This window comes from Leucopleurus acutus, assembly GCF_964270905.1.
Source record: "Leucopleurus acutus genome assembly, chromosome: 12".
NCBI lineage: Eukaryota > Metazoa > Chordata > Mammalia > Artiodactyla > Delphinidae > Leucopleurus > Leucopleurus acutus.
In genome coordinates this window covers 90,564,989-90,590,401 of record NC_139154.1, presented here as the reverse complement: position 1 = coordinate 90,590,401, position 25,413 = coordinate 90,564,989, and the positions used below count along the sequence as shown (strand labels likewise).

The 25,413-nt window shown below is 52.2% G+C and overlaps 3 protein-coding genes across 7 annotated transcripts; 1 reads left to right on the top strand and 2 right to left on the bottom strand.

Moving 5' to 3' along the window:
• Positions 1–879: 879 nt before the first annotated feature.
• On the top strand, positions 880–5,138 carry PRADC1 (protease associated domain containing 1). Its single transcript, XM_082852396.1, has 5 exons — positions 880–1,010; positions 3,184–3,284; positions 3,810–3,919; positions 4,200–4,367; positions 4,593–5,138. Exons 1-5 carry the CDS (start codon positions 944–946, stop codon positions 4,711–4,713), a joined length of 567 nt encoding a protein of 188 aa, XP_082708522.1. The 5' UTR covers positions 880–943; the 3' UTR covers positions 4,714–5,138.
• A 1,122-nt stretch (positions 5,139–6,260) lies between these two features.
• SMYD5 (SMYD family member 5) lies at positions 6,261–17,552 on the bottom strand (the record flags this gene model as incomplete). Of its 5 annotated transcripts, none has more annotated exons than XM_082852402.1 (13): positions 6,261–6,996; positions 7,100–7,170; positions 7,836–7,930; positions 8,778–8,834; positions 9,228–9,334; positions 9,650–9,720; positions 9,928–9,990; positions 10,816–10,920; positions 11,517–11,586; positions 11,968–12,089; positions 12,529–12,668; positions 13,646–13,754; positions 17,457–17,552. In XM_082852402.1, the coding sequence occupies 13 exons, from the start codon at positions 17,550–17,552 to the stop codon at positions 6,849–6,851; spliced, it is 1,254 nt and encodes a 417-aa protein (XP_082708528.1). In that variant the 3' UTR covers positions 6,261–6,848. The 5 variants fall into 5 exon arrangements, with proteins under 5 accessions (XP_082708528.1, XP_082708527.1, XP_082708531.1 ...); XM_082852403.1 differs by having other exon boundaries at positions 6,878–6,952; XM_082852401.1 differs by having other exon boundaries at positions 6,261–7,170.
• A 2,169-nt stretch (positions 17,553–19,721) lies between these two features.
• On the bottom strand, positions 19,722–24,752 carry NOTO (notochord homeobox; the record flags this gene model as incomplete). Its single annotated transcript, XM_082851575.1, has 3 exons — positions 19,722–19,880; positions 21,683–21,897; positions 24,320–24,752. The coding sequence occupies 3 exons, from the start codon at positions 24,750–24,752 to the stop codon at positions 19,722–19,724; spliced, it is 807 nt and encodes a 268-aa protein (XP_082707701.1).
• Positions 24,753–25,413: the final 661 nt, after the last annotated feature.

The window sequence follows — 25,413 nt, the reverse complement described above, 5'->3', positions numbered from 1 at the left end:
CCTTGCTCGGCCCGCGTCGCCTACTAACTCTAATTCCATTTCCCTTCTCCCCTCAAACGCCAGCCCAAGGAATGCAATAAACGCAAATATTTATTGAGCGCTGACTGCGGAACAGGCTTTTGCTAAGTAAGCATTTGACGTAAGTGAGCTCATTTAACCCTCACAACGCTATCGCGATGGCACTGAAATCATGCCCAATTTACAGATGAGAGAACTGAGGTTGAGAGGTTAGGTGTCCAAAATCACAGTTGTACAGTAAATGGTAGATAAACAGGCGCGGGCACCTGGCCCCAATGCTCGTCTTCTGGCTCGGCACTGGCCAGCGCTTCCTCGAGGGTCGTGTACATCAGTCTATGTCCCCAGAGCCTACTGACTATGAGAGCGCAAGCGCCGGTAGAACTAGGCAGGGGCCGCCGGAGACCACCTGGGCGCTAGACGAATGCCTTCCCAAAGAGGGGATGGGAAGGAGGAAAACACAACTAGGGGAAGGTAAATCGTCGTCTTGCGAAGCGGCCACAGGGAGGATCCGGCCGAGACCGCACGAGCTGATTGGCCAGGACTTTCGGCGGCTGAGGCGAGTCCTGCGGGTCTCCCACCTGCTGTTCTCCCCCCTCACCCCCCAGCCAGTGAGGTCCTGCGGAGTCGAATCCAATCAGAGAAATGCTGGGGCGGGGACGGCAGTTGCAGTTAAGAGTTAAAACAAATTAGCCCTCGGCCCCACTTCTCTCCACCAATAGGAAGTGGGCTAGGGCACAGGGGCGACAAATGTGGCTACACGAGCAGGCGTCAAAACCAATCAGCCCTGGGCCTCGTTCCGGTGCGCCAACCGGCGGCGTAAGCGGGTCTGGGGGCGGGAGTCCAGAGCAGCTGTCAGGCCGAAGTCCGGCGAGCTACGCGCAGCAGGGCGGCTGGAGGAAGCGCGGCGCCGGGCCGGGCCCTGGAGATGGTCCCCGGCGCCGCGGGCTGGTGTTGTCTCATGCTCTGGCTCCCCGCGTGCGTCGCGGCCCACGGTGAGCGGCAACGGGCGGGGCTGCGCTTCAGGGCGGGGCTGGCGGTCCAGCTTAAGCCCGGCTCGGGCCGGGGGCCACGGGTCACCTTGGGGACCCCGCGAATTCGGAGCAGGGCAGGTTCAGAGACGGGCGCCTGGAGTGGGTGGGTAGTGGTTCCCGAGGGACATGAACTGTGTGCGGCCTGAGGCTGGGCTGTGAGTCCTCAGCCCCCCCACGTCGAAGTAAGACTCCCTCTAACCCCACTAGCGCTGACTTAGGTGGCGAAGGGGGCGAGGAACAAGGAGCAACTAGCGATACTACAAGCTGGAGATACGTGAGCACTCACATACATAAACGGGGCCACACATTGCTACACGTGGGTTCACAGGCACTAGCACATACGTACACACCCAACTTGTTTGCACCTACACGAGAACATAAACATACACCCATATACGTACGTGAGCACATGTGTATACCTACACTTGATTTACACAGATCAGCAGATGCAAAGGCCAGGCAAAGATGTATGTGGGGAGGAGGGGAAGCTTAGTGCTAATCCAGGAAAGCTTCCTTGGGAGTGTATCTGTACCCGATGGGAAGTCTTCACTCCCAGGATAAAAGGCCATATATGTAGCCCAGTGCCAAGCCAGTGGAGCTCTACCGGGTGGCTAATTTTGGACAGTAGAAAAGGACAGCAAAAGCCACAGTCCATCCCAACGCTGGCACACAGTAGCGACTTGATAGTTTGTTGATTGACTAACAGACCTGTGGCAGCAGCTTCCACCTTTTCACATTCCTCAGTCTCTCTGGGCTAAGGAAACCAGGGACTCAAGTTCAGGTAAATCATTAGACTTTGGTGCTAAAGAGATCCACACCCCAGAAATATCTGGTTATTCTGGCAATTCCCTTCCTCAACACAGTAGAGCTGGAAATAGCCGTTCATTCATTCAACAACCTTTTTGAGCACCAACTGTATCCTAGCCACTATGTTAGATAATGTGGATACAGTATTGAATGAAGTTACAAACTTAGGCCCTTGTCCTAGTGCAGGAGATAGACAATAAACAAAAAATTACAAATACTGTATAATTACAAATGATGTTAGAAGTGTCATTGGAGAAAAAGTACATTTTGAATGGGCATAAGGGGAGGGCAGTCACAGGGCAGGTTTCCCTAAGTGACATTTAAGTTATGACCTAGTAGATGAATAGAAGTGAGCCATATAAAGGGGTAGAGGTGGGGGTAGCGTGAGGGAACTTGCAAGAAGCCTTGGAGATGTGAAGAAACTGAAAGGAGGGCAGTGCAGCTTGAACATAGGAACAGATGAAGTTGGAGGGCCAGATCAAGCAGGGCCTTGCAGACCACAGTTTAGATTTTAAGTGCAAAGGGAAGTTGTTGAAGGGTATTGAAGTGGTAACATGATCATATTTGCTTTAAGATGTTTTAAGAAAATCCCTGGCAGTTATTGGGGGAATGGACCGTAGGGAGCAAACATGGAGGCTAAGATAGACCAGTTAGGGCTTCCCTGGTGGCGCAGTGGTTGAGGGTCTGCCTGCCGATGCAGGGGACACGGGTTCGTGCCCCGGTCCGTGAAGATCCCACATGCCGCAAGGCGCCTTGGCCCGTGAGCCATGGCCGCTGAGCCTGCGCATCCGGAGCCTGTGCTCCGCAACGGGAGAGGCCACAACAGTGAGAGGCCCGCGTACCGCAAAAAAAAAAAAAAAAAAAAAAAAACCAGTTAAAAAGCTGCAACAGCCAGGACAAGAAATGATAGTGGCTGGACTAGGAGGATGGCAGTGGAACCAGAGTCAACTTTTAAGTTTTGGTGAGAGTTGCTTTATACACAGGCTACCACATCTCCATCTTGAAATTCCCAAGTCTGCTTCAGGGCAAAGATGAATGAATTAGCCCTCAGAGAGGTTAACACTGGAGCTATGTCTTCCTGGCTCACCTGTGTAAGCAGCAACAGCAGCAGCTGTAAATCTCTGGGGTTACTAACTCTGTCTGCATCAACTCTATCCTCTCCAGGGCAGAGACCTCTATCTTACCCACCTGCAGGACCCAACTGGCTGAAGCTGGGTCTCTGGGCCCAGACCTTAACCAGCCCCATTGAAGGCATGGGGGTCCATGATCTGAACCTGAACCAGCTTTTTTCCCTTGAGCCTTCTCACCTGTACATTTTACCTTTCAGGCTTACGCATCCATGATTATTTGTACTTTCAAGTGCTGAGTCCTGGGGACATTCGATACATCTTTACTGCCACTCCTGCCAAGGACTTTGGTGGTATCTTTGTAAGTTCAGGGAGGCCCCCTCATCTCTGATCCTGTCTCCACATTCCCCGCACTAAGCCGAGGTGACCCTCATCGCTTCAACCCATACCTGAGTGCTGGGACAGAGAAGGGGGCAGATTCCAGCTGTCTTCCAGGGGCTACAGAGCCAGGAATGGCTTCCAGCTATTCCTCTGGGTATAATACAGACCTGGGCACCACAGAGGGAAAAGCTATCTTCTTAGGGACACGAAGTAGTGAAAAACCAAGGGCTCTGCTAGCTCCACCTCTGAACTACATGACTCAAGGCAAGTTACTTCCCCTCTCTGAGTCCATACCAACTTCCCTTCCTATGTCTGGGAAAGGCAGGGTGGGATAGGAGTAGACAGACCTTTGTGAGAATTAAGTAAAAATGCTCAAGTGTCCAGTACACAGAAATCGTTCCTCATTTCCCTCACACTTTGTGAGAAGCTGATAAGATGGGATGGTCAGCCCAGTCCTAAAGCAGGTGTGTCTCCCCACACTCTCACCTCTCTAAATGTCTTTCAGCACACAAGGTATGAGCAGATTCACCTTGTCCCTGCTGAACCTTCAGAGGCCTGCGGGGAACTCAGCAACGGTTTCTTCATCCAGGACCAGATCGCTCTGGTGGAGAGGGGGTAAGGAGCGGACAGGCATGGGCACAAGGGGAAGGCAGGCATAGGGTAGATTCTGAGATCAATGTTGGTGGTGATGCTTTGAAATAGCTGCTTTTAAATAATTCGTCTTTTTAAGGGTCTTTAAGAAACATCTTAAGATTATCCAAGCCTTTGGCCATTTACTTGTGAGCCTTTATCAAAAAGCCTCCAAGGTCCTCCTTTCATCTTCCCAGGGTGGTGGTCTGGGGAACGGATAGCTAGGACCCTGCCTTTCCTTTGGTCTCATCACCACCTCTTCCAGGGGCTGCTCCTTCCTCTCCAAGACCCGGGTGGTGCAGGAGCACGGTGGGCGGGCAGTGATCATCTCTGACAACGCAGTTGACAATGACAGCTTCTACGTGGAGATGATCCAAGACAGTACCCAGCGCACAGCTGACATCCCCGCCCTCTTCCTGCTTGGCCGAGATGGGTGAGGGCTCTTTGTCTCTGGCTGTATCAGCACCAAGCTGGGTGCCATGACTCGGGGAGGTCAAGGGCAATCACCAGTCCCTACCCACAAGCCTCATCTTGGGATGCCCTGGTTGGAGGGCCAAAAAAGTCCTCAGGCTCTGGAACTCCCAGAGTGATGGGGACAGTGGGGCAGAATGGGGTGTCAGGAAAGTGACCATCACCACCTCTCTTCATGCTCTCCCAGCTACATGATCCGCCGCTCCCTGGAACAGCATGGGCTGCCATGGGCCATCATTTCCATCCCAGTCAATGTCACCAGCATCCCCACCTTTGAGCTGCTGCAACCGCCCTGGACCTTCTGGTAGAAGAGTTGGTCCCACATTCCAGCCATAAGCAACTCTGGGCTGGGAAGGGGAAAATCCAGGAATTCTGCTGTTTGGGACTTGGGGATAGCATTTGGGGACTGGGGGAGCCAGGCAGAGGAAAAGGGCTTGGGCCTTGGCTAAGTTAAAGGAAGACACACCACTGGCCTTCCCTCCCCTGGGCTCCTAAGGTGTCTCATGCTATGGGAAGAGGCAAGACCCAGGCCCCAGGTCTTATGGGCTAGGGTCTGGAACTAAAGGGGCCAACAGCAGGTGGTCTGAGAGCCATCTGAGACCTGTCACATCCCACCTGGCTTCAGCCTCCCCACCCAGGGTCTTTCACAGCAGTTGCTGGAATGGTATAAGGAGCTGGTGTTTGAGGACTACATAATAAACCCTCACTGACTTTTTAGCAATAAAGCCTCTCATCAGGGTTGTAACTGTGTCCTAGAGTGAAAGTACACAGGGGTGGGAGGGGCCTTCAAACACTTATCTGGTCCCATGCTCTTGTTTTGAAGGGAGGAAACTGAGGCCCAGAGAGGATACATGACTTGCCCAAGGTCCTGTAGGACCAGTGCTCAGATTGCTAATCTTGGATCACAACAGCCTCCTGCTCAAAAACTTGGGAAGCTGTAGTTCAGTCCCTGAGCAAAAGCCTCATCTTGTAGCCTGGTACTGAGGATCCACACTGGACCTCAGAAGAGCCCTGCTCTTGGACTTTAGAAACATCTGCACAGCAGAGTATAGGCAAGACCAGGGATGAACCCAAACTGGGGAGCTGCAGCTCCCATCTCCTGCAGTCACCTGCTCTATCCTATGCACTTTTGCGCCACCCATGTGACTGCTGCCTTCCTGGAGCAGCTTGTTAAGCCATTCTCCACAAAGCATTCCTGCAAAGGCCTGTCACCACTCATATTTTATTGAGAACAGTGGGCGGGTGGGGAGGGGGTGCTGGCTACTGCGAAGGATTAAGAACCCAATAGGCCAGACAGGCAGATTCCACCTGGCTCACGATGCAGGAAAGGGCCTGTGGGGCGGCACCTGCCCTCCCTGGGATCCCTCAGCAGGGGCATGTGGCAGCCCCTCAGGAAAGGTAGGCAGAAAGGAATTGCAGGTGATAGGTTATAATTTCCACAGCTTCCAACCCAAGAGTAAGGGGTAGTGCTAATTTGGGGAGGAGAGGGAGAGAGTCAGGGCTAATCTGAGTATCTAGCCTAGCTCTCCTAGGTTTCTGGAAGACTTCAGTGTTCCTAAATGATCCTAAAGATGGAGACTGACACTAGGAGAGCCCCTCACTGACCCATGCTCTAGAAGATTCTAGGACATCCTAAATTACGGAGCACAGGCCTTTCATCCCCCAGAACTCAGCCATGCTGCTAGAGTCCTCAGTGGGAGGAGGGTGGGAGGAAGGGGTCATGATGTCCCTCCCAAGGGAGGCAGAGACCTCTTCCACACCCTGTGAGGCCAGGCACTGTGCCAGGGCCTGAGAGGCAAGGCATAAGGACAGATTCTGGGGTCTGGGGAGATTCTCTACTCCCCGGATGTCTAAATGGTGGGTGTGGGGAGGTGAGCAGAGGGAGGTAATGCCCCCGGTTCAGTGTCCCCCACAGAAAGCCTTAGGAAGGTGCTCTGGAGGCCCAGTTCCTCCCTCTTGCCTCTCCCAGCTGTGCTAGTGGGGAAGAGGGTAAGGGTGTCTAACCCCCTCTCTTCTTCAATGGAGTCAGGCTGTTCGCAGGTTGCCACTTTGTGACCCAACCACCACCCCCCCAACAGTGAGTTGAGAAGGGTGAAGGCTTAGGTGGATGAGTAAGTGGGGCCATGGAGCCAAGGGGAAGAAACACTGTTAGGCCCTGACCTTGGTTCCAGCCACTTACACCCATACCTCAGGGGGAGGCCAGTTCTGAGAGGCTCAGTGACAGCGCAGAGCCTGAGCCGCTCAACAGCAGTGTCCTGGGCATGAGGTCTGGCGGGAGGTGGAGGGCCTAGGGTCCAGCCTGTCTTACCCTCTGGAAGAAACAGAGCTGGCATGGGGGGAAAGCAGGCAACAGGAGTGGGAGTTCCTTCCAAGCCTCTGCTCTGGGGGAAGGCCCCCTCTTCTGGCAGGGTCTAGGGTAGGACCACTTCCAGGCAGGATGGCATCACACATCAGTCATCTCATCCCCCAGCTCAGCATCTTCCGGCTCTCCTTCCTCATCCTCTTCATCGTCCTCCTCCTCAGAGGTCATGTTGGGTTCATCAGCCTCTGCCAGACATTTGGGGCAGGAACAGACAAACAGATAGTTCTCCCTGCAGAGGGTTGGGGGGGGATGATGGTGAGGGTACAAAGTCAGGCAGCCACCAGCACGGAGAAGCCCAGAGCCTGGCTTCCCACCACACCCCCAGCTGGCACCTGAGGATCTTGTGGCGGCTATGGCGGCTGCGCTCCCGCTGACAGCAGTCTAAGTAGCTGATGCAGATTTCCTAACGGGCAGAAGAGAGGTGGGCTCTGACAGTCTGTGCTTCTAACAGATGGGATTAGGGCCTCCCCAACCTCTGCCCTATGTCCATCCATTGCCCCATCCCCAGGAGCCGGAGCTGCCCTTCAGCGAAGGCGCAGGTCACCCTGATCCATTCCCCTGTGCTCACAGCAGAGGCCATATGAGGCTTTCACAATCTGTGTCTGAGACAGGGGGCTATGCTTGGCCTTGGGCCATGGCCAAGGTCTGTGGCTGGGGCAGAGGTTATCTTGGTGTGAAGCTACTTGCCCTGAAAGAAGTTTCAGCCAGGCTCCGTGCACAGCTCTAAGAGCCAGGACCCCACACCCACACTAGTACCCCACAGTCCAAGCCACAAAGGGCCATGTCCTGCTTCCTTAGATGCTGCAGATTCCTTGATCAAAAGATAGCTGGGGACAAGAACTTAGGCACACAGTTGTCTCTGAAACACTGCTCTGACGCTTTCTGGAGTTATTTTTTGAAGTGGGGTGGGGTTAGAGTATACTCATGGGGAAGACTCATGTCCTGGAGCATGTGGGGATTCAACCCAACAGCCTGAACTTGGGACTGTAGCCACTGCTGCTCCCAATTCCTGGAGAGAACCTGCAAGGCCCACTGCCCACCCACCCCGACAGCTACTGGCCCCCTCACCTCTCCTGGCTTAATATCCTCCAGGGCGGTGACATGCAAAAGGAAGTTGTTTTCTGGGAAGGAGGTCTCTGCATTGGGGACACAGCTGTGGTTGCCTGGGTCATGAGAGGCAGGTAATGAGGATTGTTGACTAATAAAAATAACAGCCTTAACTGTGCAGAGCACTGGGTCCCATCTTTCCTTGTTCTCTGATCCCTGCTAGGGCTAGGCAGGTCCTGGGACCCGTTTCCTATATCCCTGTCCAGTGCTCTTTCCTGAAGAGCACAGGCACTAATGCAATCCCGCATCGCTCCCCTCCCCTCCTGCCATGACTGCCCCTTCTCTCCTCACTGGTCAACTTGATCCTCAGATGTGTTCCCAGTGTCTCACAAACGGAGGGACAGGGCTCTGAAAGGGATGCCCGTGCCAGGCCACTTAACTCAGTCCTGTCTGTTATTGGATGTCTGGTAACAGCTGAGCCAGGCCCTCTGAGAGCCCAGTTTGGGAGGAGTAGTGTCCCCAGAGCCTGGGAGGAAGGTTTTGCAGTGAGGAGAGCAGAGGGTAGGAGGCTGGGATCTGGAAAAGACAACAGTCTGAGCTGGCTCTGCCCGCTCCATCAGGTGCTGATGAGACTGCCTTCCAGCCTGAGCTCCTCCCGGGCTATCACAACACTCTCCTACCAAAGCTCACAGGGCAGTGGTGGGGCAAAACCCAGGCTTCCCTTTGCAAGAATCAGAGCTCTGTGCCCTGCCTCAGCACTGGGCCTAGCCCACTGGAAGCTTTTATATCAAGGCACAAGAGTCCAATAAATGAATGAAAAATAATAGAAGGAGAAGGCTGAGGGGAAATCCCCAGGAAGCTCAGCCCTAACCCCACTCCTAGACTCAACTCTACCAGCCCAGAAGGGGCCAAGAGAGATGAACTGCATCTGTGGGGCTACCCCTTCTCAATGCCGGGACTCACAGCAGCTCTGCAGCACAAAGAGGCCAGATCCTTCACAGTTAAGAAACTCACCAGTTGCTGTAAGACAGTAATATGCAGATGTTATTGCATCCACTTCATAGGTGGGAAAAAGAAACTAGGCTAATAAGGACAGGCACTGGCTCCACTGTCTTGCCACCCAATCACTACTATTTTACCTGAAATTGCTTCTCTGAGGCACAAGCCTTGCTTTCCTATAAATGGTACCACCTTACTGTCCAGCCCTCCCCCACCCCCAGCATCAAGCCTCCGCACGGATGGCGGAGCCATTTCTTGTGTATGTCCTGCAAACAGATCTGAAGCTTCCCATAGGCACACAGGAATTACCTTCCCCAACCACGAACTCAGAGCTCCCTGGGGGAAGACTGTGTCCACTGTCTAACTGACGGATGTCTCCAAAGTTGGGTGAGGCCAAGACTCCATCTCACCAACCTGTCTCGATGTCCTTGTACAGCTGGTCAATGAAGGCGTCCAGCTGCTCACGGTCCTGAGGCTTCAGCTCCAGAGCGTCACAGGCATGCACCCACTGGCTCAGGGAGCTGGGGGTCCCAGGCAGCCATGGTTGGAGAGGAGGAGGCCTAGCTCACAGGGCTCCCCCACTCCAAGCAAGTTAAGTCCATTTCTTTCTCCAGGGGGAGGGTGGGGGTGGGTGGGTGTGTCCTTCCCCAACAGACTAAGTGCTCCCAAGACTCAATCTTTCTGACCCCCACCACTGAGTTTAGTCCAGCATTCTGGCCAGAGTCACACCCTGCCCCACCCTAGTCTTGAAAACAGATGTGGCTACCTTCCTCAGTCAATCTCCCACCCCAGCCCTGAGGGACAAGCCCAACAGCTCTGGAACATTCTCTCCTAACCTGGTCCCAATTCCTTGGCCATTGGTCCCAACAAGAGCAAAGAGAGACCGGAATCCATCCGGAGTGAACCACTGTGGGGAAAAAGGGAGAAGAGCATTCAGGTTACAGCCACTAGCTTTTCTTCCTGTTGAGGAAGTTTGCTGTGAGTCAGTCCCATCCCAACTCCAGAAGACCAGGTCTGCTCTGGCTTAGCTGTCCCAGTAGGAGACGCTGACCTGGTTGCTCCTGGAGTGCTGGAGTGACTGGGAGGCCATTGGTCCCACCTTCCCCACACTCACCTGGCTGAGTGCTTCCTCATAAAGGGCCTCTGTGAAGAGTCTCCGCAGAAGCTCCAGCTGGCCCTGGTTTAGGGGAAGCAGGGAGAGACTTGCATCCCTGGGGATTTCCCATTAGCACCCAGGCAGGGCCCATAAGACCACATAAGGGAAGGAAAAGGGTGAGCTCTGCAGACCGAGCTTTCTCTGGGGGCAAAGGAAAGCCACAAAATCCTTATCTCCAAGAGACTTGGCAGTCTACTGGCCTGTTCCAACCCAGGGTAGCAAACCCCAAATTCCTCCCTATTTTCTAGCCCTTGTACCAGCAGGGCGGAGGCAGCCTGGCTTAAAATGTCTGTCCTCACCACCACCCTCCAGGCTCCCTGCCCCAGCCTCCAGACCAGCTTGACCCTCCCCCTCCTTTCCTCAGATTCAGTGCAGGAAGGCCCACCCCAGCGCCCTTTCACACACCTACCTCCACCTTCAGGCAGCTCCTGCATGGAAGTCTGCTATTCTCAGGGAGAATGCATAGCTCTTTGATTTGAAGCAAGTACTCAGTACATTGGCAACTAAAATTGTTTCACACCGCTCCCTGACCCTGTGGAACCCCCAGCCCTTCACTTTCCATTACACTTGATTCGCCCACTGCTATCCTATCATGGGGTCCTGCCTTCCCACATCAGGGCACCCAGCCCTTCTGTCCTCTGTCATCACCCCACTTCCCAATTTTAAGTCCACATTAGGTCATGAAGTTAAATAGCGGCAGAAATACAAGTCTCTGAACAGATTTTTGGACCCAGGCTCTAACTTCTTCCTGTGGCTGGGAAGGCAGCAAATGTGGAGCTTCCCTTAGGTAGCCATGGACATCCCCAGGCTACTGGGGGGGTGGGAGGGTCATGTGGAGAGACCAACCTTGAATTTGTCCCCCAGGAGTTTGTGGACAATTTCCTCCTCCTCATTGGCGGTTTTATTACAGAACTGGGAGAAGAGCCTGATCCAACGATCCTTATCCTTAGCCTGCAGTGAACAAATATACTTCAGGGTCAGGTTCACACATGCTCACGCATGCATGTGCACACATGGACTCACGGACACACTCCTCTTTACTGTCACTCCTGCCCACGTGAGAGGAGTAAGCTGTCATTCTAAAACCCCTGCCCTGAGAAACACCATCACACATGAGCTTCTAAGTAGACCCTTCCTGCCCACCCTGCCCACACCCAACCATCTTCCCAGCTGGTGCCAAGCTAGCCAGTTCACGACACTTGGGAAAATAGGAGGATGAGGCTGACGAGCAACAACACTAAAGGGGTCAGAGTGGCTTCTCTCGCTTTATCTAAGAGACACAATCCTGAAAAGGTGGTGCTTATATATGAATTGCTGCTGCACAGGAAGTCATCCATAGATCACAGACCACAGGCAAGATGAGCCCCCATGTCCCCTGCTAGATTTATGGTTAGCTACTCCTAAGGTTTACACAGCAAGCAGCTCTCCTTTGGGAAGCCCAGAAGGAACTCTGTATCCAAGCCAGAGTGTTAAGGTGAGAAGAAAACTGAGGCCAAGGGTTGAATGAGGCCGGAGTCAGCTTCCCTGAGAAGATCAGGTGGGCTCACCTGTTTCACTGTGGCCACCATCCGGGCCATCAACATGATGCTTGCAGTCTCAGGGGGGTAGTGAACACTCCTGGGGAGAAAGAAAAAGGTTTGGCCTAGAACTTCCCTCCCCAGTAGCTGAATTCAGGGAAGCCCAGTCTGATTACTACAGAGAATCTTTCCTACCAATCTCATTTATAACCAAAGAGAGAAAGTCATTGGCAAGGACTTGGGCAGGATTTTATATCCCTATGGGCTTCATGGGGCTCTTCCTGGGAGTGTGTAAAATACTGAGAATGGTAGGACTGGCGGCTCAGATTTAAGGCAGGGGGAATGGGTGATAGTTTAGCCCTAAGAATGGAGGAAAAATCTAGGGGGTGGTAACTTAACAAAGATGGCTGCATCCACTAAGCGTGGGGAAGGCAGGCAGGGAGGGAAGGATAAAGGAAAGAAGAGAGGAAATGCTACCTACCTCCATGCCTCCTGTAGCTTATTGAGAGGATGCAGGGGGTCATCCTGGGAGGGGCCTGGGCACAGGACCCGATGGTATTGCTCAGCTGCGGCTAGCAGACATTCTGTACTGCAGTACGTCACCTGTTGGGGGAGGTGGAGGTCAGCACCCTAGGATCTGGCAGTGGGGTGAGGCACAGACACCCATGTGGTCTCACCTCCTCTAACTGTACTCCTTCCACAAACAGCCCCTAAGCAGTAGTCAGTGGTATTGTGAGATGAAAAAGCATACAGTGCTCTGGAGACATGTGAGAGGGGCACCTGACCCAGGCTTGTAAAAACGTGGGAAGGAGAGACTGCTTCTCAGGTACAGGGAAGGGCCCCTGCCAGGCTCCTAGGAAGAGGGCAAGCTCCCACCAAGCCTATTTTCTAGACAATGGGACTGGAACAGAGGACGAAACTGGCACAGTAATGTCTTTTTCATGTCTTTCCCTACATTCGGGCTCTCAAGGGCCATGACCAAGTCTGTCCTCACTCCTGTCTCCCCAGAGAGGACTTCAGCTTAGCCCCCAGGGATATTCACCTGGCAGTGGGGACAATTCTGGTGCAGGTCCTTGCGCACAGTGCACAGCTCAGGGTGAGGCAAAACCTGGCCTGGTTTCCCAGTCAGTCTCTGGGCGTTCTCCTCTGCCTTCTCCAGTGCCCGAAGGCAGTGGTCACAGGCTGGGGGAGAGAGCCAGATGTTGACAATTAAGTGTCTTGAGAGCAGGGGCCACATTTGTCCTTTTCACAGCAATATGCCCAGGGTTAATATAGCACCTAGCTCAGAGAAGGTGTTCAATAAAAGTATGAGGAGTGAATGAATATGTTAAATGAATGTATTTCACACACATTATAGATGATGCCTTCTTCCCTCTCCGGAGTCCCCACTCCTCCCGGCAGACTCTCTCTGCTTCTTTTTTTTTTTTTTTGCGGTACGCGGGCCTCTCACTGTTGTGGCCTCTCCCGTTGCGGAGCACAGGCTCCGGACGCGCAGGCTCAGCGGCCATGGCTCACGGGACCAGCCGCTCCGCGGCATGTGGGATCCTCCTGGACCAGGGCACGAACCCACGTCCCCTGCATCAGCAGGCGGACTCTCAACCACTGCACCACCAGGGAAGCCCTCTCTCTGCTTCTTGATGGGACTTAGTCTATGGGGTTCCCCACCCAGCCCCCAAACTGGGCTTTCCCCACACTCTGGAGCCGAGTGACCCTCCTTTCACAGATTTTTCTCTAGCCCAAGAAAAGTGTGAAAAAAGCATGTGACTGGCAAAGCTAAGAGCATCCTATTTGTTTCTGACCCCTAACACAGCCTTTATTGACCAAGGGGCATGGGGTCTCCTCTTGGTAGAGGGCTTCACTTTGGCACAGAGCCCTTCAGCACGACATCTAGTACCTTACAGTATAGGCCACACTGAGTTCCAGCAGTCCTCCCCCAAGGAGCACTTTGGAAGAACCTCTCTGCAGCAGGCTCACAGCCCCAAATGGCCTGAGATTAGACAGAGGCATGGTTCTCAGGTGCAGCTCTCAAAGGGAAGACGCACTTTCCTCCCAACACCTGGAGTCCTAGAGACGGCAGCCGGTAGGGATGTACGTACTCTCTTCCATGCGCAAAGGCTGCTGGGCCCAACAGCCCTCAGGAGTAGGTGAGATGTGCTCACCTCGGTAGCGATAAAGTGCATTCCAGAGAAACTGTGCAGCCACCAGGGGCCGTTCGATGAATATGGTCTCCCCCTTCTGGATCGGCTGTGTGGCAAACAACCCCTTTCCCTAAGAGGGCAGAGAAGAATAGGATGGCCATAAGAAGAGACAGAGGACATAGCTTCAAGGGTCCCTCACCCCCACGTGCTTCCCTCTCATCAGAGGCCTCTGCCTCAGGAGGGTTCACGGAGCATGTTTGGCACCCTCCACAACTGCCTCCTCTGGAAACGCAGCTCTGCCCAGTTTCAGTCGCACTTCTACCAGCCTGTCTAGAGCAGCGGGCCTGGGATGGGAAGAGAGCCACCACATCAGCCATGTCAGACTAATCAGAGAATTTTTAGGATGGCCAGAGCAGGGCCAAGGTTCACAGCAGGCTGGAGCCTCCAGTACCAGGAACTGGTACAGGGCGGCCTTCTCTGAGTCACCCACATGCCCCTCCAGGATCCTGGTCGTGATGCTGCTCCTCAGGGTTGCATAGAAATCCTACACCACGGGAGGGAGAGGCCTATGCAGGAGAATATGCCCTTCTTCCCTGGTCAGCTGGGTACTCACAGCACCTAGCATACATAGTACCTGGTACCCAACAAGTTCTCAGGTGTTACACTGAAAGGAATGACTAATCCTAGCACCAGTCCTAATGCTAACTTGCTGTGAAAATTTGAGCCAGTTGCTTCACTTTTTTGCATCTGTTTACCATGTGAAAAGTGGGTATTATAATAATACCTACCAGGTAGTTTCCAGGATGCAGTGATATAACACAGGTGAAGGAATTTCATGAACTCTAGCTCCTTACTACTCAAAGTGAAGTGATGGACTGGGCAGCATGGGTATTGCCTGGGAGATGTTAGAAATGCAGAATCTCAGGCCCCACTCCACACCTGCTGAATCAGAATCTGCATTGTTAAAATCAGCTGCAGATGCCCAGGCAATTCATATGCACATTAAATGAGAAATACTGGTCTAAAGCACTGTGGATATGTACAGGATGAAGGATGAGAAAACTGCTGAATTGCCATCTCTCAAATGTGCAAAGGGACGCAGGAGACAGCTTCAGAACCTAGGCAGTTACTGGCCCAGCTGGGCACTTTCTCCCACTCTACAGAGGAGTGGTGCCCCTGCCAACAGTGAACTGTCATGAAAAGAGATAGAAAGGAAATGATTGACACAGCAGTGAAATGTCCTGTCACGTTGCCTCCTGGGTAGCTCCCGGTTTCCTTCTAGCACTGGCACTCTGGATAGACAGGGGCACCTCCCAAAATCAGCAGCAGGATGTAAAGACCTGGACAGGCCCTGAGCACCCCGTGAGCCACACATCTCAATCCTGTGAATAACTCTGGGAGCTCTAATATGGTACAGTGGGGCAGCTGGAACAAAACCACTGGCAAAGCCGTGGATGCAGCCTGGTTGTCTTTCTAGAAGCCCACCTCCATGCCTAGTAGCCCCTGGGACCCACCCAGCAAAATGAAAACCTGGCCTTCCTCTGTGGGACAACAAGATATGGACAGCTATCCACATTACTTCTGACAATCTCAAATCTCAATATTGAATAAATACTGATCTCTTTCTCCCTCCTTCTGGAGGACCAAATGTAGGAAATATTTAGTAAAGCAAAGGGAAGAATCAGAGCTGTTCCTCTGTGAAACCACTTATCCCCCAAACATATAAAGTATTTCAAGAAAAACAACTCTAATTCATATTACCAGGAAGACTGGAGAGAACGGAACCTGAATGGAAAGGGTACAAACTATGCAAAGTTTATCTCCAATTTGAAAAGTTCAAGTTTAAAAAAAAAAAAGATTGTACCAAAATATCTAAGACTATGTAGTAAATTAATTCTTTATTATATTATTTTCTAGAAAAATATCAAGTGCCAAAAGTGAATTCAAAAGGAAGAAAGCCAAGACAGACTTGCAATGCCAGTACCTGCCTGATGTGCGTTAGTACAGCATCCTGGTTGACATCTACCATATTTGGTCAGGTTTCTGTTCTGACTGGTCATGTCCCTTGGCATAGCAATTGGTAAAATTTTGGAAATCATTCCTGCCAATGTCCATAGAGGCAATAGAGAAAGTGGTCAAAAACTACCCCCATGTGAGACCCCTAGTCTATATGGTTTCATGAGCGAGCTCTCTCAAACCAAATAAGTAATTCTTGTGCTATTTAAACTATCCAATAACAGAGAAAAAATGGAAAGCCTCTCTATTAAAAAACAAACAAGCATAATTTTGATGTGGTAACCTAAGGAAGATACCATAAAGGAAAAAAAAAATCACAAACTAATCTCACTTTATGAATGTAGAGGCAAAAAGCCCAGGATAAGCCATCTTGTCACCAGGTCTGGGTATGTGATTCTTCTGCAGCAGCAGATGATGTAGGCATGAAGAGGGAAGCCAACTCATTCTTCCAGAGCTGGGGTTTTGATAGAAGGCTAGGACTGGACAATTGGGCAAGGAGAGTGGCTGAAGTGATGAAGTAAGAGGGAAGAAGTAAAACAAGGAGGGGCCTGAGAGATAGGGGTGAAGTGAAAGTAAAGGTGAGTATCTCTGCAGGCTAGGAGCGACGGAACTGAGACACCATCAAACTGTGAACCAATGAAGAGCACTGGAGGCCTTGGGGTAGAGATGGAGTTGTGGGCAGCTGAGGAGGCCAAGGATATGGGAGCTGATTTACCACGGGAAGAGAGGAACACTCCAGATGCCTCTGGAGTTAAAAGAGGACAATGGAAGGTTGGGTTCGGGAACTGGATGAGTAGGATGATGTTGAGAGCAGGAGACAGATGACTAGAAGGCTGACATCTAGGGCAAGGACCAAGGATACACACAGCCACTACACATGACAAACTGTTCAACCTCATTAGTAAACAAATATAAATGAGAACAAAGCGATATCATTTTGCACAAATCAACCAGCAAAGATATCCAAGAAAGAAAATACTCAGTGCTGGTGAGAACAAAAGGATGTGTGCACAGACACTGAGCTCCAATATCTTTGACCTCAGAGATAAAAAACAAGATACAACATAAGGGTCCATAAATGAGCAGTTGTTGAGTGAACAGTGGTCCTCCCATGAAACAGACTATTACTCAACTCTTAAAAATTAATATGTAGCATTATTGACATTGAAATATTTACTGCTGCATCAAAAAGCAGTTTCTAAAAATACAGTTTTAATATGCATATATTTGCACAAATATAGATTCTGAGTGTTTTACCTTCTCTTTCCTTACATGCGCTTTTTTTTCTACAACGAACTTCTAAAACACGATAATAAAACAACAAAATGTCACCCTCTTGATTTAAACCCTTCAATGCTACTACGGGCTTCGGTCCAAACTCCTTAACACTCCAAGCCCCTTCGTGAAGTGTCCTGGCCTTTTCCCTCAACCCCCACCCAAATCTCACTCATAAAGTTCCCTGAGGACCCAGGCCTTTTTGTACCGCAGCTCCCCCCTGCCCAGCACGTCCCGCCCAAAGCTCCCAGGACCCAGCAGTAATGTCCCCCGGCCTGGCGCTCCCCGGCCCCACTGGCGGAAAGGCTCGATTCCCCGGGGGCAGGTGACGCGCACGGAAACTCAGCGGGCTCGGGCCCACCGCATGACCGCCCCGGAACCCTGCGCGCGGGGACAGGTAGCCCCCGGGCCCCGAGCCGGGAACGGGCCGCAGCGCCCGAGCGGCAGAGGAGCCTCTAGATTCCAGGCATGGGGTCCGGTGGGGCTGTCTCCAAGGCCGGGCCGAGTGGGGGGACCCCGGCACGGTCCGCCGCGGCCTCACCTTGGCGCTGCTCACGAAGCGGACTTCCACGGCTACCCGGGCTCGGCCCGCCACGCCCACGCAGAAGGAGAACACGTCGCACATGGAGGCCGCCATCTTGGGCGTACCTCCGCCTGCTGACCCTTGACCCCGCCTCGACCCGGGAGGCCCCGCCCCTCACTGGCCCCGACCCCAGCGTGAGCGTCCCCGAGGCTGCGAGGGTTTGCGCGCTAGCCGGTCTTAATTTGGATCTTTTTGGTTTATGTATCTGTAGGTTAAGTAGTTCGTTTACTGGGTGTAGCTGGGCCTGCCTTTGCGCAGTTTTGCCTCTGTCTCTATCTTCGTGGCCAGTACCAGAGCTTGTGTGTGCGTGTAGTTTTGATCTGTGTACCTGTATCCGAGTTCACGTTTGTTTGTTGTTTCTGCCACCCAGTGGTCCGTCTTGAGTAAAGCGCTCTCTGGACCCAGTCATGGGGTGGGACAGCAACGGGCTGACTTACTGCTATCCTCTCTGGCCCTCAACCTGAAGGGAAGAACTAGCTTACCCCCACCTATCCATCCTACAAAGTCCGGCGCAAGATTTCCTATTTCCGTAGGCAGTCTGGCAGCGGGACAAACTGTCCTACGAAAGATCAAGCTGGACATGTGTCTTCCTCAGACTCTTCAGGGCGTAGGGACCTTGTAGCCTGGGGGTGCTGGAGGTCTAAGGACCCGTGAAATTGTATGCAGAAGTGAGTCTGCAGATTCTCATTGTCCTGACAACAGGAGAGGGATCTATTCTCTTGTTCAGGACTGACCTGAACATTTGTCCCCACAGCCAGGCCTGACCACCATGTCTCAGTTTGTTCTCTCGTCCTCCAATTGATTCCGTGCTACTTGAAAAGGGACCTGTGTCTGCATCTGCTGCGGTCTCATGGTGACATTTAGGGATTTGATAGAGCACAGTAACTGCTGAATAGGTCACTGCTGCTGATTTAAAAAAAAAAAAAGGAAAAAAAAGTGAGCCCATGGTTCCCGGAAGAGGCAAATGTAGCTGTGTTCCTTTAATAGAGCTGACTGGGTCCAGCATTAGGAAGGATTTCCCGGAAGACAGGAACAGGAGGGTTCTTGAAGCTGGACCCTGGCCTCCCTCCAGCTGCAGCTTGGTCCTGGAGGCGATGGTCAACTGACTTGGCGGCAGGTGGTTTCCCAAGGCCACCCCTGCTCCCTGCCTTTTCTCCCTCCCTCAGAAAACTCTGGAGAGCAGTGTGGACCATGCCCTCTCTCACCACCAGGTGGCAGGGCAGTCCTCCTTCCACCAGTTCATCTCAACACCCGGAAGTCATTCTGTATTCTAAATGAATACCCTCAACGGAAGCCCGCCAGGGAATGTGGAGTGCTAGAGAAATTAGCTCTGGAAATATTGGTGGCAGGCTTCACAAGAGTAGGCTATCAGCTACGCTTCTTGGAAAGAAACTGAGTAGATTCCTGGGAAGGAACGGGAGCCATAACTGGTTGTGAAGCAGGGGAATAATAATACAGCAGAGTTTATGACAAAATGCCAGTTTTGGCAAAGGCAGAGTTAAATCTCTCTGTATTAAGATGGATAGGGGGTCAAGTCAAGTAGCTAGATGGAAAAAGATGGTGTTCAGGGTAGCATGTCTGCTCCAAGGAGGCAGCTGGGCCTGAGCTCCTTCTGAGAGTGTTAACATTTCAGACAAAATAAGAAAACTTTGGTAAATTCTGGGAGAGGAAATGGGCTAAATGGTCTGCCCTTCCTTCTTTGCTCTCAACTCCACCATCTCCAATGGCGAAGTCTTCTAGGCCCATATACTGATTCAAGGAGGCCCTCTCTCGTCTACAGCCAGGCCAGGCAAAGATTAATCCCTGGAGAAGCCAGGGGTGAAGTATTACTCCCACAGATGAAGGGGGCCTATAAGCCTTAATAGTTACTGCACACTTAGTACTGAGCCTGGCACACTATAAGTGTTTTACAGACATCATCTCAGTCTTGGGAGGTCTACGTTATCAACATACCCATTATACAGGTGGGGAAAAAAACTTCAGAAGTTCGGTAACTTAGCCAAGGACACAGCTGAAGGCCAAAGTCTGTACCCATGACCATTTGCATTATTACAGCTCCCAGGGGTAGATATAGGAAAGGGGGACCCCTGCTTGACAGTTCAGATTCCCCTGATGCCCTTTGACCTGACAAGCTCTTCATTAAGAATTGGAACAGGGAGGTCCAGTTGGTGCCCCCAGGAAGAACTAGCCCAAACAGCTTGGGTTGAGCCTCTGTCCCAGTCCTCAGCTGTCCACTCCTGACTCTGCATCTTCTCTCTGGATGGTGGTGTTGGAGCTGCTGGAGGGCTCATCCGGGGAGGCAGCCATGGCAGATGCAGCTGGCAGTCTCAGCCTTTGCTGCTTCTGATACTTAACCCTGCGGTTTTGGAACCAGACCCTCACCTGTAATTGAGGCAGTGAGAAGAGATCAGAATGTGACCAGCAGTTCCCACTGCTTCCCCCATTCCCACAGTCCCCACCCCTCTCTGGTCAAAATTTACTCTTCATTCTAAGGGAAGCACACCCTTCCCTCTAATGCCAGTCACCACTCATTCACTCAGCAAATATTTATTGAGCTCCTGATATGAACAAGGCATCACCCTAGGTGACGGTGATAATAGTGAGCAGTAGAGGCATGATCTCTGCCCTCATGGAGCTCATAGTCCAGTGGAGGGAGACTAATAACAAACATGGAAACAAATGTATAAACACAAAAGGGGGTATGAACAGGGGTTTGAGCCTCCCTGAAGAACCAGCACTTAAGCTGAGGCTCAGAGGATGAGAGGCCAGCCCGATGGGAACAGAGAAAAAAGCAAGCCAGGGCAGGGGAACCAAGCTTGGAGCGTCTGAGGACCAAAAAGGAGGACAGCATGGCAGGCACATCTGAGAGAGGAAAGCAAAGGAAGGGAAACTGTGAAGGCCATGGGTTAGAAGTGTCAACTTTGAGCTTTTAAGTGGGATGAAACACAGTCCTATTTACATGTCAAGTAAATTGCACATCTGGCAGTTGTGTGAAGAATGGATATAAACAGATTTGGGGAGATAGCTGGGGAGACTATTGCAGGGATCTAGTGAGAGCTGGGGCTGCACACTCCCTTCCCTGTGTGATGAGAAAAACAGTCCCATTTGGAACTGGGGGCAATGGAGAGAAATGAAATGATTCCAGTTGTATTTTGGAGGTAGAAGTGAAAAGGCTAGCTGATGGATTGGAAGTGGGAGAGAAAGAGGAATCTAGGATGACTAAGTGTTTTGAGCAACTGGGTGGACGGTGGTGCCATGTGTGGGAAAAGGAAGAGATATGGGGAGAAAAAGAAATCAAGAATTGAGGTTCTGACTTAAGTTTAAAATGGCTACCCACAAGACATCCAAGTGGAGGCCGCAAGAAGGTAGTTAGATGTACAAGTCAGGAAGGAGAGGTGGGCTGAAGATAAAAATTAGGGAGTCATTGGCTTACAGATAGTATTTAAAACCCATGGGGATAGATTAAATCAGCTAGGGAGGAAAATTCGAGGTCACAAAGAGAAGAGTTGCCTACAAAGGCAACCAAGAAGAAAGGACCAAAAAGCCAGGAGAAAAACCAAGAGAGTGTGCTGTCTGGAAGCCAAGAGAAGAGTGTATTTCCTAAGAGAAGGAGTGGTTGCCTGTACTGAGTGGTGGGGTAAGATGAGGAAAGGAAAGCATCTGCTGACTTTGGCAACATGGAGGACATTAGAGACCTTGATGAGAAGGTTCAATGAAATGGTAGGTAAAGAATTCACAATGCAATGAGTTAAGGAGTAGATGGGAGGTGAGGACATACAGAGAACATAGCCAGTTCTTGATAGGTTTGCCTCTGAAAAGAGCAGAGAGATGATGCAGTAGCCAGAGGGGAATATGAGGTCAAGGGAATGTTTATTATTTTTAATATTTAGTCCCTTGAATACCTACTTAATTTCACTGTCAGCTCCTTATTTAGCATGGAGACATTACATTATAAAGTTCTAGATTAACACCATGTGTTGTTTCCATAATGTGATTTCAAATAGGACTATTTTTCTCAACATATAGGGAAGGGAGTGTGCCATTGGTTAGGGCCTGTCTCCCCCATCGGCATGGCACAGAGGATGAAGGCCTATAAATTCCTCCCAGCCCCAACTCAGGGTCTTTGAGAGAGTAGTATCTGTCCCTAGGTACAGCCCGGGCCCCACAGGAGTCCCTGCTCTCACCTGGTTCTCTGTAAGGTTGAGCTGGGCTGCCAGCTGGGCTCTCTTCTTCCCCACTAGATTGTGCTGTTTTGCAAACACTTTCTCCAACTCTTCCAACTGCTCCAAGTTAAACATGGTTCGGACCCTCTTTTGGGATCTCTCAGTGTCCTGAAGGTCCTGAGCTTGGGCCCAGTTGCGGAGACCCCAGAGGCCTAGGCAGTGAGCCAGCTCCAAGCCTGAAGAGCAATTAGCAGGAGGAGAGGTTAGCCAGTAACCCCCTAGCTTCTCATCTTAGAGGAGAGAGAACAAGCTCACAGCTCCACTGCCCTGTCTTACCCTTGGCCAGGTAACACAGCAAGAAGGCAGGGTGGGAAGAGACTGCGCAGAAGTAAAACAAATGAGAAAGAAGGGACAGTGTTGTGAGACCGCTTCGGGCTCCATTATTCTTCAAGTGAGTGGCATAATCTTTGGCCCTAAGAGGAGGTGCCAAACCTCCATCTCTCCTTTCCTTTCCTTGGCTACTTCAGGAAAACCCTATGGGATGAGCAGAGAAGAGACCTGCTTCTGAACAAAGAGTGACAGTTCATCCTTTTTGTTCATTCAACTTTTTGAATGTCTACTATGTTTCAGGCATGGTTCCAGGACAAAACAGAAAATCCCTAATAGTAAAAAAAAGGCAAATAAGTAAAATATTGAGTATGTCAGAAAAGGATTAGCACTAGTGAGAAGAATAAAGCAGGGAAGGACAGGGTTAAGTGTGTGGGAGGGGGAGGGGGGATAGTTTGTATCTTTAGAAAGGTAGGCACCTCACTAAGTTGACACTTGAACAGGGCCACTATGTATAGCTTGTGCCCTGCACACAGGTACCCAGCTGAGAGGGTAAGTGGAGTCTGAAATTCTGACCACTCTCCACAGGCCAATTCTTCCTGCCTGACAAGGTGTTGTGCCAGCTTGAAGTTAGGGGGTGACCTTTTCTAATGCACACAAGGGTGCTTTTCAGCTCATAGAGCTGTGGGCCAGCAGAGATGGAGATTGGTCTGCCAGAGGGCAGTACCTGAGTCATAACTCCAAAGGAGTGAGGAAGTAAGCCCTTGGGCTAGCTTGGAGGGAAGTGTTCCAGACAGAGGCCTGGCAAGTGCAGTGCTAAGACTGCTCAGCTCCCACTAGCCTTGGGGAGGCTCCAGGGCTGGCAAACGAAACTGCCCCAGTAAAGGGAGTGAGGCCTGGCTGCCCAAGACCCAAACCACTGGGCTCACCTGGCTTACCATAAACATAAGCATTAATAGAAAACTATGAAGAACAATCAATGGGGCCAGATTTAAAATATGGTACATCCTAACAATGGACCATTCTGTGGCAAAGAAGCTCTGCATGGACTTACAAGGAAAAATCTCTGATTCACGGTCAGGTGAAAACAGTAAGGTGCAGAGCAGTGTGTCTAGTATGGGGGTTAGAAGAATGTGTGTGTGTTTATGTATGTATATATATATTTATTCTCACACATATATACGTGTGTGCAGGTATAAAATACCACTGGAAGAATAAAGAAACTGGTGTCTGGCTGCCTGCGGGGTGGGGAGAACCAGGTGGCTGGGGGACAGGAGTGGTAAAGGACACTCTTTTCCATACTATATCTCAGTTAACATTTTGAAGTTTGAACTGTATGGATGTAATACCCATGCAAAAACTAACTTGAAAATGAGACAACCATATACAAAGTCGTAAACTGCAATTCAAACCTCAGGTGTGTGGGGATGTTAGAAAAAGGTGGCTTGGAGTGAGGGCTGTGGCTCTTATTCATGGCACGAATTTGGATGGGGTTGGGAGACCAGTGTTTCTCTCCCACATGGTTAGGAGAAATGCCAGCTGAAGGGAGTTGAGGAGATGCAGGATGGGGGGAACCCAGGAAGTAGGAACCAGGTAAGATTGTCTTACAAGGATCTTGGTATGGGTCAATAATGCTTGCACTAACTTTGCTTCTGTTTTCCTTCATGGGAACCACGCAGATGCATGAACCAGAGAGCCAAAGATGGCAGAAACTCGTGTAGATGGATGTTAATGCTAGAGGAGAAAGTTACCTCAATGGTTAAAGTCTCGCTGGGATTTAAGTGACTGCGCTCCAAGGACCCAGAGCCCCAAGGTACCACTCTAAGAGCTATAAGCAAGCAGGCGCAGAGCCGTAACCGCGTCGGCTAACTCCCAACAGCTCCTCGCTGGAGGGTACCAGCGGCAGCATCCGCTTCTCCCGTCTAAGACCGGGCCCTGGGTTCGCGACGAGAGCCGCTTTGGGAAAGAGCCTGCGCCACCAAGCATTATCCGAAGCGCGTGTGGGAGGGAGCAAGGGCCTCTACCAATCCCTCGTCCAGCGACGCGGGGCTGGGCCCCCTGCAGCCCTGCGCTGGTCCTAGTTGTCTTCCGAGCCCCCTCTGGCCCGCCCTCACCTCCCGCTCCGCACCCGCCTCACCACACACACCTTCTCCCACCTCAGCGGCGGGCCGGGCAGCCTCCCACCCGGTCTGGGTCCCTCTCTCCGCCCGGTATCAACGGCAGGCTCAAGGGTCATAGCGTTTCCACCCACTCTAACAGTGTGTGGCTCTCAAACTCGGGGACTTCTCCTCTACCCTGTGCCCACCGTCGCGGCCGTCCGCCACCTCGTACCTGTGACGCCGAGGCCCTGGAGGCCGCAAAAGTGGGCGGTGCGCAGCCGCAGCACCGGGAGCTGGGGGCACCGCTGGTCGAGCCCCGCGTTCAGGTAGGCGGGCAGCCACGTAGCCGGGTACGCGCTGGGCAGAGCCGGAGCGGGAGGCCGGGCGGGCGCGGTCCAGAGGCCCCCGGCAGCGCCGGCGGAGACAGACAGAGAGGAGATGGCGGGCGCACGGCGGTCGGGTCTGGCCAGGATGGCCTCGACAGAGAAGGAGGACTCGAGGCGTCCGGTTGCACGGGGTGGGCCTGGGCCTGCCGAGCGGCGCGGCAGCGCGGGGGACGCGGGCGCGGGAGACGCGGGCGCGGGAGAGCAGCTGGAGCGCGGGCGCTGGACCCGGGCGCCCGAGGTAGCGGGCGGCCGGCAGCCTCGCTGCCCGGGGCTGGGCATGGCGCGGCCCTTGCCCGGACGGGCGCAGGGAGGGGAGCCGGGGGCCTCTGGGCTGTGTGGGCAGCGCGAGAAGAGAGTGAGGACACCTGCTTTAAATAAGGGAGCGAGCCTTGCTGTCCAGGAACAGCCGCCGCTGCCGGCGAGGTCTCTTAAATTGGACAGGGCGGGGCCGGACTGGCCGGGCCTTTTCTTCCCGCAGCCCAGGCACCGCCTCCCGGGCGCAGCCAACCCCGCAAAGTCCCAAAGCTCCGTGTGCCCCAGCGCCCTCCCTCCTTACGCATTAAAAAAATCCCACCCCCAACCCCAGCCCGTGCTGTCGGGTAAAGGACCCTGAGCTCGCTGTGACTTGCTGGTGATCCTGGGCGAGCCACCCTGCCAGTGTAGATGGATGTTAAGCTTTGCCTTCAAGCTTTAGCTCATCCTCTCACTGTCTGTGAAGCAGAAGCCCCTGGCCACACTCACCTGTGGCTGCGCAAGCCCTTAAATTAAAAAAAAAATTAATTTAAATATCTTGTTTAACCACTGTGAAATGTAAATTTCCCACCTTTCCCTGACTGGAGACACTGCTGTAGTTACCAATTTCTTTTGAGTCTTTCCAGGAACTTTCTGCACCCACATTACTTAGGGCCCACTGGAAAAATCTTTCCTGTATTCAAAAAAG